At 44.1% G+C, this 20,936-nt stretch overlaps 1 protein-coding gene across 1 annotated transcript; it reads right to left on the bottom strand.

Annotated features, from left to right (window-relative positions):
* Nucleotides 1–5,374: 5,374 nt before the first annotated feature.
* LOC138353567 (uncharacterized) lies at nucleotides 5,375–6,106 on the bottom strand. Its single transcript, XM_069306750.1, has one exon. It carries the CDS (start codon nucleotides 6,104–6,106, stop codon nucleotides 5,375–5,377), a length of 732 nt encoding a protein of 243 aa, XP_069162851.1.
* Between the last annotated feature and the right edge of the window lie 14,830 nt (nucleotides 6,107–20,936).

The following is a 20,936-nucleotide window of genomic DNA, read 5'->3' as shown; positions in this document are numbered from 1 at the left end:
ACCATATACTTGTTCCTAAGTTCACAGAGAATTAAATGAACAGTGGAAAACGCTGAGAGGCTTTGGGATAGGTAAGTGGGTGTAGGTAAGTGGGGGAGGTGTTAGGGAGGAGTGGGTGTAGGTAAGGGGGTGGGAGATTGTGGGATTGTAGGTGTAAGGTGCAGGAAATGAGGGGGATTGGGTGATAGATGGAGAGAGAGAGAGAACACCCCCAAAAGGTGACGTCCATTAAGGGAGAGAAGGTGTGGGAAGGGAAGGAAGGGGAGGGAAGGTAGTGATGGTATTGAGAGAGGGAAGAGATAAGGGTGTTAAAAAGAGACAGCTTCACAGACTGGCAAGAGACAGCTTCACAGACAAGGCTAGAGACATCCTCACAGACTAGACTAGACACATCCTCACAGAATAGGCAAGACCTATCCTCTCCCTATCTTTAAACAGCCCTCACGTATAAGTAGTTCAATGGTCGTATCAATCATGTCATCGGCTGAGGATTTAACCGTATATAAACGGTGCACGAAGCTCTCTGGGATTTATATGTCAGTATAAAAATCGCCAAGGATTGAACGGTGAATAATGTAATCCCCCAAATTGAAATTGCGAATTGATATTCAATTTGGAAAGTCGGTGGAGGGGGGGGGGGGGGGGGGGGTCTTCAATCACTGGATGAATATCCTGTTTGTAGGATTTTTGTAGGATTGTAGTTAAGGATGTGGTATTTTTCTCCATTTCCTTCATATCTTCTTTCATTTTTTAACCCTTTCATTTCATTCTTTTCTTTCACTCGTTTCGTCATTCTCGTTTAACGTTCTGTATTCATCTCTTCTATCATCGAGATCCATCCCTTATTCGGGTTTATTCTTTCGCTCTTCCTTCATTCTTTTCCTGCCTTCCTCTTCTTCCTTCCTTCCTGCTGTCTTTCTCGCTCCTCCCTTTTACTATCTTCCTCCTTCCCTTTAATTTTGTCTCCTTTCATCCTTCTCCTTTCTCGTCTTTTCTGCCTCTTTGCTTCTCCCTCTTCCCTTCTCCCTCTCCTCCTTTCTATTTCCCATCATCCCACTTATTCCCCTTTCTGCCTCTCCTCCCATCTTTCCCTCTCCTCAATTGAGGCCAAGGGGGTCTTATGGCCCATCATGGGACCTATTATAATGGTCTAATGGATAATATTGTTAAATATAATCAATTTAGCATTGCCCCTTTTTTCCATTCTTTATCTAAAGCCTTTTTTTATAAAATTTATTGCAATAAATTCTAAAAAAAAGGCTTTAGATAAAGATATGAAAAAGGGACAATGATAAATTGATGATCTTTAACAATATCATCAATTTATCTTTGCCCCTATTTTCCCATCTTTATCTAAAGCCTTTTTTTTTAAGAATTTATTGCAAAAAAATCTTTGAGAAAAGGCGGGCAACAAAGATGAGGACAATAGTGGTAAAACCGCCGGTGTATCTGTCCTGAATAAATCTTTATTCATTGTCTTTATTCATTGTCATATTCATTTGGAATTCAAATTCCAATTATTCATTGGCCCGAAGCAACGGTGGAGAAGGTAAAGCAATTTGCTCCTGGTGGTACTGACTTCATGCCTTGCTGGCAAGTGTTGGTGCAGAGAGTGTATTCTGTAGCCGGGGTACAGTGGGTGTGGCGAGGGGTACAGTGGGTCTGAGGTGGGGTACAGTGGGTCTGAGGTGGGGTACAGTGGGTCTGAGGTGGCGTTCAGTGGGTCTGAGGTGGGGTTCAGTGAGTCTGATGTAGGGTTCAGTGAGTCTGATGTGGGGTACAGTGGGTCTGATGTGGGGTACAGTGGGTCTGAGATGGGGTACAGTGGGTCTGAGATGGGGTTCAGTGAGTCTGAGATGGGGTACAGTGGGTCTGAGGTGGCGTTCAGTGGGTCTGAGGTGGGGTTCAGTGAGTCTGATGTAGGGTTCAGTGAGTCTGATGTGGGGTACAGTGGGTCTGAGGTGGCGTTCAGTGGGTCTGAGATGGGGTTCAGTGAGTCTGAGATGGGGTACAGTGGGTCTGAGGCGGGGTTCAGTGAGTCTGATGTGGGGTTCAGTGAGTCTGAGATGGGGTACACTGGGTGTGGCGTGGGGTGAGATGGGGTACAGTGAGTCTGAGGCGGGGTACAGTGGGTCTGAGGTGGGGTTCAGTGAGTCTGAGGCGGGGTACAGTGGGTCTGAGGTGGGGTTCAGTGAGTCTGAGGCGGGGTACAGTGGGTCTGAGGTGGGGTTCAGTGAGTCTGAGATGGAGTACAGTGGGTCTGAAGCGTGGTTCAGTGAGTGATGTGGGGTTCAGTGAGCCTGAGGTGGCTACAGTGAGTCTGAGATGGGGTTCAGTGAGCCTGAGGTGGCTACAGTGAGTCTGAGATGGGGTACAGTGAGTCTATGGTCCTGTATGGTGAGGGTACAGTGAGTCTATGGTCCTGTATGGTGAGGGTACAGTTAGGTGAGTAAAGACACTAACGCCAATATAAACCAATATACACACTGACATCAATATACACACCGGTGCATGAACTAGCATAAGTATTCAAAATAATATATACTTGTACGATTATTAGCTAATGCATGTACACCAATATAGACAAATGCACGCACACACACACACACTCACACACACACACACTCACACACACACACACACACACACACACACACACACACACACACACACACACACACACACACACACACACCAGTTGATTGACAGTTACACCAGTTGATTGACAGTTGAGAGGCGGGACCAAAGAGCCAGAGCTCAACCCCCGCAAACACAACTAGGTGAGTACACACACACACACACACACACACACACACACACACACACACACACACACACACACACACACACACACACACACACACACACACACACAGATCCGAGAGATAACCGGCCGCACACATACATACATTTGGTAGTCTGTCACCGAAATAAAGTTTTAAATTTCCTCTTCCGTGTAGCTGCACTCTGAATACTGCAGAATATTGTCTGTGGTGAGGGGTGAGGGAGGGTGTATGGGGAGGGGGGTGTATGGTGAGGGGGTGTAAGGGGAGAGGAGAGGGGGGCGGTGTATGGGCGGGGGAGAGGAGAAAGTAAAGGGCGTGTACCTAATAGTGCTTTCATTAGAAGAACTCAGAGGTTGTGTGGGTTATGGATCTGGGTTATGGAAAAGGATAGTTATGGAATGGGCTAAGCTTACTGGATGGAAGTGGGAAAGGTGCTGGGCGGTCGTAGTGAGAGAGAGAGAGAGAGAGAGAGAGAGAGAGAGAGAGAGAGAGAGAGAGAGAGAGAGAGAGAGAGAGAGAGAGAGAGAGACAAAACTGATAAGTTCCACCACAACTAAAACTAGAAAATTTAAAATTGTCGCGGAATTAGGGCGATGTTATTGCGAGATCTCCCCCTTCCCCTCCCACACCCCTCCCACCCCCACACCCATCCCACACACCACCCTCCCACATCCCCTCCCCCCTCTACTCTTTCCCGTCATCTCCCCCTCCCCCCACGGCAGCAATTTGGACAGCCAAGCACGTACTGAATTAAAAGGCATATTTGTTGGGTAGGCGACACCACGAGAAACGTACGCTGTTCTTTCCCCTGTTATTGTGAGTCGTGTAATGGGGAGGGGTAAGGGGGGAGAGAGGGTAAGGAGAAGAAGGGGGAGGGGTAGGAAAGTGGGGAGTGGCATGAGGAGGGGAAGGGGAGTTAAGAGAGAGACGGGGGAGGAAAGGGGAATGGGAAATGGGAGGAAAAGGATGTGAAAGAGAGAAAGGAGAGGGATATGGGAAAAGAGGAAGAGAGTAGGGAAGGGGAGATAGGGAGGGAAAGGGAAGAGGAGATAGGGAGGGGAAGAAGGTTTCTTCTTTGTGATCTGCTAAGCTCATTGTTTACTTAATAACAAATATATATATATATATATATATATATATATATATATATATATATATATATATATATATATATATATATATATATATATATATATATATATATAATGTTATTGACGCCACAAAGCATTGAGGGGTGTATAGATAATCCACGGTCAAGTCGTGAACAACTTCGATTCTTAGCCGAAGGTCCCATAACTAAAATATGGCAGCATTTCCTTTCATCTCATGTTCCTGTTCACCTAGAAGTAAATACGTAGGTGAGAGTTTAACCGCTTCATACGGCTGCATCCTGGAAATGGTCACCAATGGGACAAGTAGTTAGATACACACACACATATATACACGCACTTACTCACCAAGTGACAAACCGTGAGGAAGATTGACTGGGAACCACTCCGTAACTGCCTCTTGTTCACCAAGCAGTAATTGGCGGGCGGTGCTCTAGATAAGGCTTACCCCTGAGCTAAGGGAAAGCTCTCAGCCTTCTATCAGGAGTCAGAAGACATTTCCTGTACTCACCCCTGTACAAAAAAAGGACTGGAAAAGGCCAGTGAAAAGTCCTTTTTACGTTCGTGTTGGCCAAAGTACCAGGTCGATCCAGGAGTCCAATACTTAAATGCTGCCTCATCTGGTGTGTAACTCAAGATCTGTAAAGTCGAATGATCTAACCTATTGATTTGGAGGCTAGACGATAGTGGGTAGCTTTATCCAACTTTTCACGGTGATTAGTGAAGGGTAGGTGACAAACATGGTCGGGATGGGGTCGATTGAACCGGATCGTGAATCCTAACACCGGGTCACGATCCGCTGCTGGTGTCAAGTGTTTACCTAATGAGTTTGTTTCCTTGTGTGTGTGTAAATATATAATGTACCCTCAAAGTACCGTATGTATGGCTCTTATGATACTGATGAAGCAGATGAGTTGTACCATAAAGGTACAGCATGTATTATGTATTTCATTCTGTGGTGTACTACAAGTGTATGGTATACTATGTGTACTATGTGTTTTTATCACATGGAATATCGAATACATGTATTATCTATTCCTAGAGCATATATATATATATATATATATATATATATATATATATATATATATATATATATATATATATATATATATATATATATATATATTTATTTACCTGCAGTTCGGCCTGCTTATCAACCACATGCATGTACACATATCTATGCGTACCGCATGTCCTTACAACATACTCTAGCATACCCTAAACTGGATGCCAACTTGGCTCGTCCCTCGTGTTGTCTAGTCTCTCTCTCTCTCTCTCTCTCTCTCTCTCTCTCTCTCTCTCTCTCTCTCTCTCTCTCTCTCTCTCTCTCTCTCTCTCTCTCTCTCTCTCTCTCTCTCTCTCTCTAGGGAGGGCGTGTGTCTGAGATAACACAAGGAGCCGCGTCTCATTTTATCCTAAATGTCTGCCTGGCCAACTTAACAAAATATGTTACTATCCATCCTCATGCTGTCTCTCTCACTCTCCCCGTGTCCTGGGGGAGGTACCATGATGCTGGGGGAGGTGCCATGATGCTGGGGGAGGTGCCATGGTGCTGGGGGAGGTGCCATGGTGCTGGGGGAGGTGCCATGGTGCTGGGGGAGGTGCCATGATGCTAGGGGAGGTGTCATGGTGCTGGGAGAGGTGCCATGGTGCTGGGGGAGGTGCCATGATGCTGGGGGAGGTGCCATGGTGCTGGGGGAGGTGCCATGATGCTGGGGGAGGTGCCATGGTGCTGGGGGAGGTACCATGGTGCTGGGGGAGGTGCCATGGTGCTGGGGGAGGTGCCATGATGCTGGGGGAGGTGCCATGATGCTGGGGGAGGTGCCATGGTGCTGGGGGACGTGCCATGGTGCTGGGGGAGGTGTCATGGTGCTGGGGGAGGTGCCATGATGCTGCGGGAGGTGCCATGATGCTGGGGGAGGTGCCATGATGCTGGGGGAGGTGCCATGGTGCTGGGGGAGGTGTCATGGTGCTGGGGGAGGTGCCATGATGCCGGGGGAGGTGCCATGGTGCTAGGGGAGGTGCCATGATGCTAGGAGAGGTGCCACGGTGCTGGGGGAGGTGCCATGATGCTACGGGAGGTGCCATGATGCTGGGGGAGGTGCCATGATGCTGGGGGAGGGGCCATGATGCTGGGGGAGGTGCCATGATGCTGGGGGAGGGGCCATGATGCTGGGGGAGGTGCCATGATGCTGGGGGAGGTGCCATGGTGCTGAGGATTCCCATTCCTTTCACAATCCTCTTCCATTCCCAGTAATTCCTATCATAATTACTCCCCATTCCAGTTTATTCCCATTCAGTCCAACATTCCTTGATCAGCTGTTATGAGCGAATTCCCCCAATTTTCGGGCACCTTATGCATCTGTTCACCGTACCCTAAAATGTGGAGTGGGACAGAGAACATGGTTTCGAACCCATGGTTTTCAAATCAGGTTAGTGAGCGGTCATTGAGTTAAGCCATGATGCCGCCCAGTACCGGACCCTCCCACCCCTTCCTTCTCCTCTCCCAGAGCTTTCCCTTCTCTCCCAGAGCCTTCTCTCCTTTCCCAGACCCTTGCCTCCTCTCCAAGAGTATTTTCTCATTTCCCAGAGCCTTTTCTCCTTTCCCAGAGCCTTCCCTCCTCTCCCAGACCCTTCACTCCTCTCCCTGACCCTTCCCTTCTCTCCCAGAGTCTTCTCTCCTCTCTCAGACCCTTCCCTCCTCTCCCAGAAACCCCTAAACACACCCCTCTCATTGCGTCCTGGTGACGATGCTATGGCTCTAGCACCCCCCCCCCTCTCTCCCACCGAACACCACCCCCTCTCTCCCCCCCCCCGAACACTCCACCCTTCTCCCCCCCCCAACACCCCACTCCCACTCCCCCCGACCAAAAAAGAAAATTCACTCGGCCTATTTCGTGGTGGCGGCACGGTGTGGGCCTGACTCCCTGGAGAACTATTTCAATAATGAGTGGCAAAATTAGAAGAGGGTGGAAGCCGAGGATATAGATGGATGAGAGGGAGAGAAGACAGAAAGAAGAGAGTGTAGAAGATGGACTAGAGAGCTGGAAGAGGGGGGTTGGAGAGAGAGAGAGAGAGAGAGAGAGAGAGAGAGAGAGAGAGAGGGAGAGAGAGAGAGAGAGAAAGAGAGAGAGAGAGAGAGAGAGAGAGAGAGAGAGAGAGAGAGAGAGAGAGAGAGAGAGAGAGAGAGAGAGAGGGGGAGAGGGAGAGAGGGAGAAAGAGAGAGAGAGGGAGAGAGAGAAAGAGAGAGAGATAGAGAGAGAGATAGAGAGAGAGAGAGAGGAGAGAGAGAGAGAGAGAGAGAGAGAGAGAGAGAGAGAGAGAAAGAGAGAGAGAGAGAGAGAGAGAGAGAGAGAGAGAGAGAGAGAGAGAGAGAGAGAGAGAGAGAGAGAGAGAGAGAGAGACAGACAGAGACAGAGAGACAGACAGAGACAGAGACAGAAGTTGGAATAGAAAATGAAAAGTCCAAAATATAGAACACTTTTATTATAGAAAAATAGGGTGTGATAGCAGAGGTGAGAGAATAAAGATGGAGATATAGCGAGGAAGAAAAGAAACGTGAAGGTAAAAGGGACAGGAAAAAAGAGAAAGGAAGAGGAATAATAGTAAAATAAAATATGTGAGTTGAAAAGGGCGATGGAATAATGGAATTCAGCAACTGTAGCTAATGCCAACTACTACAGTTTCCTAACTAGTGAAGGAATATCAACCCCCTCTTCCAACCACCTGGGCTGGACGGTAGAGCGACGGTAGATCTTCATGCAGGTCGGCGTTCAATCCCCCGATCGTCCACAAGGAGTTGGACACCATTCCTTCCCCCGTCCCATTCCAAATCCTCTTCCTGCTGGATTCTTCCATTCTCCTCTCACCTTCTTTCTCCCATCTGTTCTTCTCTTCTCTCCTCTGTCCTCTCCCTTTTCTCTCTTCAATCCAACTCTCACTCTCTCCAATCCCTTCCCTTCTTCTCACCCCCCCCCCACTCTTCCATCTCTCCCTTCATCCTCCCGTTCCATCTTGTCACCTCCCCCTCCCCTCCACTCTTCCCTCCCTCCCTTCCCCCTCGTCACACCCCCTCCCTTCCTTCTCTATCCCATCTATCTCCTCCTCTCCTCCCCCCCCCCCCGTCTCCTCTTCCCCAGCATCTTACTCTTCTACAGCATCCCTTGCCGCAGTCTCCAGAGTCGCGTCCGAACTCTCATAAATATGCTTAGATATAAAAGGAAGCGGCCGGTTTTAATTCGGATGCGCGCTACCGGCTAGTGTCCGGATGAGAGAGAAGCGTCGACTGACATATTGGCTCAGACAAGTGAGAAAAAGTTATGTTTCTTAGCATTGCGGCCATCTTGCTGACGGAGTTGATTGTTGCGGTGGTTTTATGGTGATTGATTGTTGTTAACTGGTTGCTTTGGTGGTGTTGAATGGTTGTTGCGATGGTGATTGGTAATGGGGGTGTGGTTGACTACTTGTATTGGTATCGTTAGTGTCATTTATTTTTTGGGGCATGGGATATTGTTTGATATATTTAGGTTATCAGTTCTGGTCTGGGCTATGGTGTAATTAGCTAGTTATCAGCGTGTGTGTTTGTTTCAGCTGTGTTTGTTTGAGTGGTTCTGTCGTTTGTTTGAGAGGCTCGGCCTGCTTGTGCTCCTTGATTGTTGCTTGCGTGGTTAGATGGGATTTTTGTGTACTGATCCCACTGTATGTGGTGTGTGTTTTGTGGTGTTGGTGTTGTCTGTGTTGTGTGTGTGTGTGTGTGTGTGTGTGTGTGTGTGTGTGTGCGTGGGATTGTACGCTTGCTGCCTCGGGCTTGCTCAAATATATACACACATACACACACACACACACACACACACACACACACACACACACACACACAAGGCCAACAAAGCCTTTTAAGCCTGAAACAGACCAAGCATCCGATGTTATTCCTTTCTTGCCCACAGTATGGGCTTGCCTGCACACAGTATGGGCTTTCTTGACCACAGTATGGGCGTGCCTGCCCACACACACACACACACACACACACACACACACAGCCAAGTTAACCAAGATGGCCAACCCGGCCCTTCACATAATACATCGCATTTATAATGGTATTGCCCAATCCGGAAAAAAACACGTTTTTGTAATAAAAAGATACAAACAACATAATATTGACCTCTATTTTGTTTATCCATTGTCTCAATAGTTTAGTTGGGGAGGTGATTAGGTTTGTTTCCGGTTGGGCAACACAGATGTATTTCTTACGGAGTTGCAAATCAAGTGAAACAGCTGAACACACACACAGACTCTGTCTTTCATCCTACTTTTCTCTCCATGTTGCAAATAGGAGCATGTTGGTATGCAACGAGACCTTTGACATACGCCCTGCTAATTGTTGCAAGTCCTTCTCTGAGGAGTTTGTGTGTCTAGAGTTAAAGAACTGGCTGTTTGATCTGAACGGCTTCAATATTTCTCAGGTAAATAATAATTCCTGATGAGTAAGGAACAGAAAGCCTGTTTATATATATATATATATATATATATATATATATATATATATATATATACACTTGCAATCAAGCAAGAGTGCAAGATTTGGCCATATTATTTTCTTGTTTTGTTTACTAGTGCCCTTAATGGCTAAACAGCAAGTTGTATAAATGCCGAATTGCTTCATTTCCATCAAATTTGATATCATAAAGGGAGTGACTGACCCCTACTGAAGAATTCTGACCACTTGTGGTCTCAGCAACAAAAGTCCCCTCGCACACTTTGCAGAAGTTTTTGAAACTTCTTTTCAAAAGAAAAGCTTTTCTTTGACCTCAGTTCTTTTATGCAAATAACCTCCACCAGCGTTCTTAAACAATGATTGACAGGTGTCGAAGATCATGAAGTGGAATGTCTGAAGCCAACTTCGTAAGAATAGGAAGAATGTTACTTTTCTCGGGAAAATTCATTCTGGGCCGAACACAAGAGGTAGCTCTTGGATATATGCAAAGTTTTCAAGCGTAGGTATATTTGCTTTTGTCCGAGTTGGTATTTACTGCGTAACTTTACACGGGTCAAGAATATCTTGATGGGATTGTGTGACTGGTGGAGATTATGGCCGCTATGTAAGGGGGAGATAAGGGCGTTCTTGCGTTAGAGGTTACGCACTGGCACTCTTAACAATAGGATGGTTGCAAAAGCTCTCTTTGGCGTCTAAGAAGGTTATAGATTAAATTATCTAAGAAACTATGTGTTAAGAGGTAGATACTATATAGATTCACCAGTTGATTCAACCTAGAGAATTGGGACTAATTGGGTGAAGCTCAACCACCCTATTTGTGAATGGAGGTAATTGCATACACGCATTCATACATACACTGTATATATACATACATACATATATACATATTCTGTAGTAACATCTCTAGGGAAATCCTTCAACACTATAATACCTTTTTGAAGCCTCTGCAAGATTGTCTTGCAGAGTAGAAACATCTTCATCTGGCAACGATATACAATAGCCATCTTGCAAGATGAACATTAATATGACATCATTGTCAGACAGCCTACAAGCCATTAAGAAAGCCATCTTGCAAACATTTAGAAGATCAACAAAGTCAGTTGCAGGAGTTGCTCGCTAGTACACCAGAGGGGCCTGTTCCACTCTCCAATTATGCGTGTCCATCCTTGGAGACCATCTTGGACAGCTCCCGTAGGGGTACTAACTCTTACGTCCACCCCCCCACCCCACACCCCCACCCCCTTTCTCTCACTCCTACATTCTCACCTCTCCCTTCATGCCGCCCTCCCTCTCTCTCTCTGCGATCCCGGGCGCCGGCGAGATGGGCAGAGTTTCTTTCACCCTGAGGCCCTGTTACCTAGCAGTAAATAGGTACCTGGGAGTTAGTCAGCTGTCACGGGCAGCTTCCTGCGGATGGAGGCCTGGTCGAGGACTGGGCCGCGGGGATACTAAAGCCCCGAAATCATCTCAAGATAACCTCCAGATAACCTCTTGTTTCTCCATCTCTCATTCAACCCACCACACCATATATATATATATATATATATATATATATATATATATATATATATATATATATATATATAAATATATATATATATATATATATATAGAGAGAGAGAGAGAGATATTGATCATTGATCATGCAATATATTGGGGGGCATTGACCATGCAATAGGGTTGTTAACACGTAATGGTTTATAGTTGAGAGTTGTGGTGAAGGCTTAACAACCACTGGAGGGTTATAGGGACCACAATAACAAGTCTCCAATCACTTCGATGTTGTCTCTGAGATCTCAATAACCTCTCTCAGGGTTGTTGAGGCCACCACAAAACCTCATTGCTCTAGCAGCTAGGCCTGGGGAAGCTGTTCAATTCATGAAGCAGTTACGCAAGTACTTACGAACGTGTACATCTTTCCTCAATCTTTGACGGCTTTGGTTACATTTATTAAACAGTTTACAAGCATGAAAACTTGCCAATCAACTGTTGTTATTGTTATAAACAGCCTCCTGGTGCTTCGGAGCTCATTAACTGGCCAATGATTCAGGAAAGATGTACAGGTTTCGTAAGTGCTTGTATAACTGCTTCGTGAATCTGGCCCCCCTGAACATAGTCCACGACTATGAAACTCTTCAGACAGGTCAGCAGGCCTTCTGCCACACTATGTCAGGTGTTCTTCATGTTCGTGACAACATGAAGAACACATCATTCTCTTCATGAGTTTTCATGAAGAGAATGATATAGATATGGTAAAATAAAAGCGAAAAGGAGAGAAAGTAAAATAAAAGCAAATAAGAGAAAGTAAAATAGGACAAATAAATAAGAAAAAGTAAAATAGGACTATTAAATAAGAGAAAGTAAAATAGAACAATTAAATAAGAGAAAGTAAAATAGAACAAATAAGATCAAGTAAAATAGAACAAATAAGAGAAAGCAAAATAGAACAAATAAGTGAAAGTAAAATAGAACAAATAAGATCAAGTAAAATAGAACAAATAAGAGAAAGTAAAATAGAACAAATAAGATCAAGTAAAATAGAACAAATAAGTGAAAGTAAAATAGAACAAATAAGAGAGAAAGTAAAAAGAGAAAAATATTCAAACCTGGAGAGAAACAATCAACGAGAGAGAATAACAAAAAATATATATATTAGGATCATGAAAATATATAATTTGGTCTTTAATTTTGGTTACATTATTTTATAAGGAAAACCTTGTCCTCTTTCCTGCCTGGGTAAATTATATTAAAATATTCCCTGCTCACCGTTAGTGTAAATTGAGCTATTAATTTCTCTAGTGTAACTCGCTTGCTTGTACTAGCCTAAGTGTACTTGTGCTACGAAACCTGTACATCTTACTTAGATCATTTTGTATTTGTTAAACTAGTTTTTGAGCTCTGAAGCGCTATGAGGATTTCAGGTCGAATAGTAAACCTTGCAGAGTTTCGAATCTCGTAAATGGTTTTAATTTCAATAGACTATTAAGCTTTCGTGATTAGACAAAGATGTAGAGGTTTCGTAGAGGAGAGAGAGAACCAGGAATCGGTGGAGAAAAGAGTGATAGGAGAATGGAGGACTACACAGAGGCAGGGGAAAAGACAGAAGGGAGAATGACACGAATGAGAGTGAGAAACAGAGAGAGAGAGAGAGAGAGAGAGAGAGAGAGAGAGAGAGAGAGAGAGAGAGAGAGAGAGAGAGAGAGAGAGAGAGAAGGATGAGGGAGAAAGGGGAAGAGATAGTGTAGTGTGTTTTGCTGGCGAGTGCGTAAGTCCGGCTGTCGAAGTGTGTGTGAATAACTCTGTGAAATTTACGATGCTCCCGTTGTGAATATCAATGTTGAACTCCAGGCGATGTGTTTGGACTCCAATGTTGAGATCAGCAACGGTGTGTGTGTATTGCACACTCTCTCTCTCTCTCTCTCTCTCTCTCTCTCTCTCTCTCTCTCTCTCTCTCTCTCTCTCTCTCTCTCTCTCTCTCTCTCTCTCTCTCTCTCTCTCTCCCAGTGATGATAAATTCTTCCTGGCATTCTGCATCCTTTTATCCAATCTCAGACTAAGAGAGTGCGAGAACCAACTGGAGTAAACCAATAACAACAACAGCAAGAGTGACAGTTTAGGAGTGGTGAGAGTGAGTGCGTGGAAGCGCACGAGTGTATGTCAAGAGTTCGAGTCTGGGTGCATTCACTCGCTCCGGTCATCTGTTCAGAGTAAACAAACTTGGCGACAGCGCTGAGATGAACACCTCCTAGGGGTAGGAGAGGGTGTGGGGGGGGGGGGGGAAGGAGGAGGGGGGGAGGGGAGCTTAACATGAGTATTTATGCGTGTTTCCAAAGTGGAGGAGGGGTTGATGGGGTTGGGGGGTTGGTGTCGAAGGTAGTGGAGATTGGCTAAGAAGCGAGGGTGGAGGGGAGGGGAATGGATTGGCTAGTCGGTAGTTATGTTCAGGAGGATATAGTGTAATGAAGTAGGGATTGGTGAGAAAGAACTATTAAATTATATATATATATATATATATATATATATATATATATATATATATATATATATATATATATATTTATATTTTATGTTATAAATTATATATATATATATATATATATATATATATATATATATATATATATATATATATATATATATATATATATATATATATGACTGAATAAAGTAAATCAGAGATTTAACCAAAAAAATTATCCAAACTAATGCAAAACCAACAAATCGGAAAGTCAAATAAAATAAAAAAAGAGAGAAATATCGAAGAAATAATACTACTTTTTTACGGGCAGAGGACGAAGTGGTTGGATAAGGACACAACCACTTGAGTAAAGGAGGAAGTGAGGAAATTAGTGAGAAAGAAATGAGGATAGGTATGGATAAAGATATGGGTGAGAGACTGGTTTAGGGGACAGGATAAAGATTGAATAAAAGTAAGTGAAATTGGGTGTCTGGAGACCGTAGACTTTAGATCGAAAAATGAGATTCTCAAGTTTTCCATTGCTGATATTTTATGTTAAATAAGGGTTCATTATTGTATAGTTTAGGAACAAACAAACTTTTAATGCTAAAGTTAGTTGGGTAGTACTGCTATTGGTCAACCACAGTAGTAGTTGACAGCTACAACTACTCTGTAGTTGACATGTTGTTGTTAAAGATTCGCTACCTGGAACAAAATGTCCCAAGTAGCACGGGCTATGGTGAGCCCATGGAAAAAAATGTAGTTGACAGCTACAACTACTCTATCCAACCACATGCAGGGAATACATCACAAAATACAGTAACACACAATCTCATACCAACTCAATCACCCCCAACCATCCTTCTCCCTTTCCCACCAGCATACCCCCATCCCATCCATCCCTTCTCCTACCTCCCTCGAACCGTCCAGGGAAAGGAACACTACGATCGTCTTCCCTCAGCCTTAGGGCATCTACCAAGAAAACTTTAACAATTAGATAATCGCAGTTTGTCCTCGGGCATGATGGGGGTCTTATCTTGCCCTCTGTATTGTGGGGTTTTATTTTGTCTATTGGTTTTTGGTTTTCTTCCCGGTTTGTGTTTCATTTTCGATAGACTGGAGGATGGGAAGGGGATTAAATGTGTCAGGAATGATTAAATGGTAGGGGGTTGGAGATGGGAGAGTAAAAGAGGGAGTGGGGAAATTTGTGAGAAGGAAAGGTGGATAGGTATGAATAAAATGATAATGGTGAGGGATGGTGTAGGAAGGTTGCAGGATGTATGCTTAAACGCACTCTCATCCATGTGCACACACACACACACGCACACACACACACACACACACACACACACACACACACACACACACACACACACACACACACACACACACACACACACACACACACAGAGGCCCCTTACAGGGGCCTCGTAGCCTGGTGGATAGCGCGCAGGATTCGTAATTCTGTGGCGCGGGTTCGATTCCCGCACGAGGCAGAAACAAATGGGCAAAGTTTCTTTCACCCTTAATGCCCCTGTTACCTAGCAGTAAATAGGTACCTGGGAGTTAGTCAGCTGTCACGGGCTGCTTCCTGGTGTGTGTGTGTGTGGTGTGGAGAGAAAAAAGAAAAAGAAAAAAAAAAGTAGTTAATAAACAGTTGATTGACAGTTGAGAGGCGGGCCGAAAGAGCAAAGCTCAACCCCCGTAAAAACACAACTAGTAAACACACACACACACACACACACACACACACACACACACACACACACACACATAACTAAAGCCTGCCACTGCCCAATCGTTCCCTACCTCTCTCTCTCCTTTTATCACTTCATTCCTTTCGCTACCTACATTACTTCTCCCAACCATCCCCCTCCCTCCTCCAAAATATCCACCCCTCCACTTACAACCTTCCCTTCCGTCAAACATCCTTTCCACCCAGCTACTCTGATCCCCCTTCCATCCTACCCATTCCTCTCTCTCTCTCTCTCTCTCTCTCTCTCTCTCTCTCTCTCTCTCTCTCTCTCTCTCTCTCTAATCCTCTTCCATCTCGCTCGTCATTCTTAGCATCATCTGCTTAGATCATTCACCCACAGAACATTATGAATGACACTAGCACATCGAGAATGAATGATATTAGAATGATTTAAGTACTGACCATTGTTTCTGATAAGGAATGTCAGGTCTAGAGGGAAGACTATTGCAAGAATTGGGAAGAACGTTGTGGTGAGCACGTTGGAAAGGGTGAAAAAGGGGAAAGGGGAGATGGTAGATTCTCGGAAATGGGTATAAGGTAAGAGGGAAGGATATAGGGAGACAAGGCAGCAGAGTTTGGGGGTAATATGGAGGCGGGTGTGGGTAAGAGGTGGAAGCGAAGCTTAGTAGTGTATGAACTGGGGTGTATAAGATAACAGGATTTAGAACGAGGGGTATGAAATGTGGTCCGCAAGATAACAAGGATCCGAAACCCGGAGAATGGGGTAAATAAAGTGCTATATAAGGTTGATACGAGAGTGGTGAGGTTCGAGGTTGGGGCCTTAAGTAGGAAGAGATGCTTGAGTAGAGACAGTGAGGTTGAAGTGTGGGGTTATATTCTGATACACGGCACTTGAGGGGGGGTTTGGCGTAGTGGTAGCATGGGCGATCCCTGGAACACCAGGACCCCAGATCGAGTTCCTGATTCCTTGAACAAATTTATGTTTTTCTAATGTCACTGAAATCTAAATTGTTGTCAAAAAACACGGATATAACAGAAATGTTTTAACATTCAGTTTGCTCAAGAAAAGAAATATGTTCGCAGTTATACTGAATACGGTGGCAGTGTGTGTGTGTGTGTGTGTGTGTGTGTGTGTGTGTGTGTGTGTGTGTGTGTGTATGTGTGTGTGTGTGTGTGTGTGTGTGTGTGTGTGTGTGTGTGTGTGTGTGTGTGTGTGTGTGTATGTGTGTGTGTGTGTGTGTGTGTGTGTGTGTGTATGTGTGTGTGTGTGTATGTGTGTGTGTATGTGTGTGTGTGTGTGTATGTGTATGTATGTGTATGTGTGTGTGTGTGTGAAGGATTTCTTGGCTCCATAATTTTAAATATTAACAAAATAGTAACATTTGATATGTTACAACCTATCATACTTATCACAGTTTTATCTCGGCACACAATTTTAATAATAATGTTATTAATATTAATAATAATAATCCACAATGATAATCTTACATATATTTTATGTCTATATTTCCAGGTAAGTAACTCAACCTTCGTGTTAATGTGACCTTGGGGAACGACTCACTTATGTAAGTAGACAAAGTAGATTTATCTACTTTTTTATTTATTTATCTCTGATTTTTATTTATCTCTGGAAGTTGTAAGTCTGTATCTTGGTCGAAACATCATTAGCATTAGACTAGTTGTTTGTTGTGTTTGTTGTTCTTGTTCAAGTTTCTTGCTGCAGCTGTACTTGTTTGGGTTAGGCTTGGTTGTGTTTGCATTTGCTTGTTAGTTGCATCTGTCATGGTTTGTTTGTTGCATCACGTTGAAGGAAATCGAATTCTTATCCTTATCTTGCTTCATCTCTGCCTCTTATTACCCTTTCCTCGTGTGTCCAAAACTGAATAATGTTGCTTTGCAAGCGGCAATTTCTTCATTTCAACACCGACCAGCCTAGTCATTCATAGAAAGGTGAATGACTAGGCTGGTCATCATCTCATCTCTATTAGTTTTTTGTCCCATATTCTCTTCTCATTGCTCATTATTATCGTTTTTTTCTCCTCCACCTCACCCTTTAATCCTTTTTCTCTCTTCTTCTTTGTTCCAAGTCGTAGCTGTTTCTCAGGATTTGGACAATTTGTCCATTGACAGCTTTCCCCACCCATTTATACTCATACACCAAACGCGTCCCGACCGCTGCACGCCCGACTTCGCGACACAATTCGTTCGATTTCGTAGGTGACTCGTCCCTTTAGAGCTCCTGGGCTCTCAGTGTTCTCCCTGAAAATGCACCTGATCTATGTGTAGTGCAGATACTTATGTGTAGTGCAGATACTTATGTGTAGTGCAGATACTTATGTGTAGTGTGTGTGTGTGTGTGTGTGTGTGTGTGTGTGTGTGTGTGTGTGTGTGTGTGTGTGTGTGTGTGTGTATAGTGGGACCGACACCTATGGAGCAGGTTGCCAATAACGAAATATTAACTGGGACTTTATTAATAACCTGGCTTTATCAATTTCGTTTTTTTCTGACTTTATAATTTTCTTTCTCTCTTTTTCTGTCTCTTTTCGGTCTCTCTCTCTCTCTCTCTCTCTCTCTCTCTCTCTCTCTCTCTCTCTCTCTCTCTCTCTCTCTCTCTCTCTCTCTCTCTCTCTCTCTCTCTCTCTCTCTCTCTCTTCCTGACCCTTCACCTCCTGATTCACCTAGCGTTCTCCCTATTCTTGCCATTATCTAATTAATTCCCCTCTCCCTCTCCCGCTCTTTTGTATATCCCTTCTTCTAATCGCTCCGGCATGGGCGGAAGGAATAAACTAATTAAATATATTTTTGGCCATCCATTCCTCGGTTCATTAAACAAATAAATAATTTCAAACATAAATATTACATTTTTAAATTATTTTGACTACGGTATATCGACAGTTATTGCATGAAAAGTAATGCAATGGATTAAGCAATGTGCTTAAAAATGTGTACTCATCTATTTGTGCTTGCGGGGGTTGAGCTTCGGTACTTTGGTCCTGCCTCTCAACTGTCAATCTACTGGTGTACTGGTTTTTGAGCCTATTGAGCTCTCTATCATATCTAGATTTGAAACTGTGTATGGAGTCAGCCTCCACCACATCACTGCCTAATGCATTCATTTATTATCAACGCTGATACCGATAAAGTTCTTTCTAATGTCTCTGTGGCTCATTTGGACACTCAGTTTCCACCTGTGTGTGTCTGTGTGTGTGTGTTGGTTTGTGTGTATATATATATATATATATATATATATATATATATATATATATATATATATGTATATATATATATATATATATATATATATATATATATATATATATATATATATATATATATATATATAATAAGGCCAGGACTGGTCAGTAACCAGGAAGAGTCCTGGACAGATTATTGGGTCGAGTTCTTGGGTCCCAACACTCACCAGGTCGAGCCCTTAACTAGTCTTCCTTTTATATTCAAGAATTCCATTTTTTTTATTGGGATAGAAAATATGCGTTCAAGAGAGACAGACAGACAGATATAGAGACGGGGGAGGGGGGTAAACGTGTGTTGACAGTCATGCTTGCCTGTTTGACAGAGTCTTCAATGTGTCGTTCATTATTGACGAGAGATGTGGTAATCCTGACTATCTAGAGAAGAGGGGAGAATAGTGGGGGATTACCCAGTAGATCAGGTTCGGATGTAAAGCTTAGGGGGATTTACAGTAAAGTAGCAGGGAGGGGAAAAGTGACAGGATTTATTAAATACGAGAGACGGTCAAAAAAAAAATTAAAGTGTGGGATTTATTGAGGACAACAGATAAGGTCATTGTGTATACTCCACCTACCCCATACCGTGGGGGCGCTACAACCTCACAACACCTTGTCTGGGGTTGTTGTGGTGTGGCCTTGCTCACTTGTAGGATGCGAACCCCGGGTCTTTTGGGAAATATTGGATACGAATGAGGCCCCAGTGTTCCATTGGACACACTTACCACCATTCCCCCACTCTCTCTCTCTCTCTCTCTCTCTCTCTCTCTCTCTCTCTCTCTCTCTCTCTCTCTCTCTCTCTCTCTCTCTCTCTCATCTACATCCAAAAAAGTCAATTTCTGTTGGCTCTTGTTGTAGAGATCAGCCTCTGTTGCCTCTGGTGGAGAGGAAAACCTCTTATGTTTCTTAGTTTGCATTGCTCTATCCATCTGCTTTTTCCTATCTTAAGTTTTCCTCGTATATATATTTGTATTTAATCTTCATTTGCTCCTTCCCTCGTCATTCCTTTCCTAACCGTTCCTGTTCTTTCCTCACTTTTCTTCCTCATTGTCTTCATATTTCCTCTCTTCGTCCTTGAAGAGGAGTAGGAGTTAGGTGAGGGGGAGGGTAGATAGGTGAGGAGATGTGTGAGGGAATGAGTAGATTAGGAGATGTGAGGAAATGATTACATGAGATCAGAGAGATGATAGGTCATGTCTGTTGTGGTGTTACCCCTTAATCACCAAGTCAAGTCACCCCCTTAATTGTCGTACGTCACCCCTTAATTATCGCCCAGTCACCCTTTAATTGTCGCCCAGTCACCCCTTTAATTGTCGCCCAGTCACCCCTTTAATTGTCGCCCAGTCACCCCTTAATTGTCGTACGTCACCCCTTAATTGTCGCCCAGTCACCCCTTAATTGTCGCCCAGTCACCCCTTAATTGTCGTCAAGTCACCCCTTAATTGTCGTACGTCACCCCTTAATTGTCGCCAGGTCACCCCTTAATTGTCGCCCAGTCACCCCTTAATTGTCGTCAAGTCACCCCTTAATTGTCGTACGTCACCCCTTAATTGTCGTCAAGTCACCCCTTAATTGTCGTACGTCACCCCTTAATTGTCGTCAAGTCACCCCTTAATTGTCGTACGTCACCCCTTAATTGTCGCCAGGTCACCCCTTAATTGTCGTCAAGTCACCCCTTAATTGTCGTACGTCACCCCTTAATTGTCGCCAGGTCACCCCTTAATTGTCGTACGTCACCCCTTAATTGTCGCCCAGTCACCCCTTAATTGTCGCCCAGTCACCCCTTAATTGTCGCCCAGTCACCCCTTAATTGTCGCCCAGTCACCCCTTAATTGTCGCCCAGTCACCACTTAATTAGCGCCAAGTCACTCCCTAACTGCCTCCATGTCACCTCTTAATTACCACCAAATCACGCCCTTAATTAAGGACAAATCACCCCGTAATTGAGGACAAGTCACCCCATGTTAGCGCCCCCCCCCCCTGCCTCCTGACCCCCCTATATATTAGAGGGGGCGGCGACCCCCAGACACTATCACCCCGGGAAGGCTCGTTAGTTACGCCTAATAATGATGGTTGAGGGAGGAGGAGTGGGGGGGAAGATGGGGGTCTGCGAGAGGTGAGGATCTGACGACCTCGTGACCTAGCGGGGGTCGAACCCAGGTCCTGATGACAACCAAGACGCCACACTAACAAGCAAGCGGGGTGTCCAGGTAATCACCTGTAGAGCGTAATTAACACGGATATACAATTATTTTTTGCGTCAATAGTGATGCTGATTATAATAATAATATTAATAAATTAAAAATTAAAATATATAAAAAAAATAATCAGAAATAATTAACAGAAATAAATATTGATAGATAATGATAGTAAAGATTAACAAGAAGTTATGACTTCAACCATACTATTTTATTGCAGTAAAGTTGCTGATCAACAACGCTGACACAATATATTAATAAAATCATCTCACGTAAAGGTTCCCTTAAGGGCAGGAGCCCCTCGGCAAAATGTATCAAGCAGCACAAGCCTTAGCGAGCGAATAGATCGACAGAGCGATAGACTTCTAGCCCCCAACCCCCCCAACCTACCCCTCCTCACTCTATCACATCTCGCAAGATTTGCTG

Source organism: Procambarus clarkii, chromosome 58, assembly GCF_040958095.1.
Source record: "Procambarus clarkii isolate CNS0578487 chromosome 58, FALCON_Pclarkii_2.0, whole genome shotgun sequence".
In the NCBI taxonomy this organism is placed as follows: Eukaryota; Metazoa; Arthropoda; class Malacostraca; order Decapoda; family Cambaridae; genus Procambarus; species Procambarus clarkii.
The sequence above is the reverse complement of the archived record's forward strand: the minus strand, read 5'-3'. Positions and strand labels throughout refer to the sequence as shown.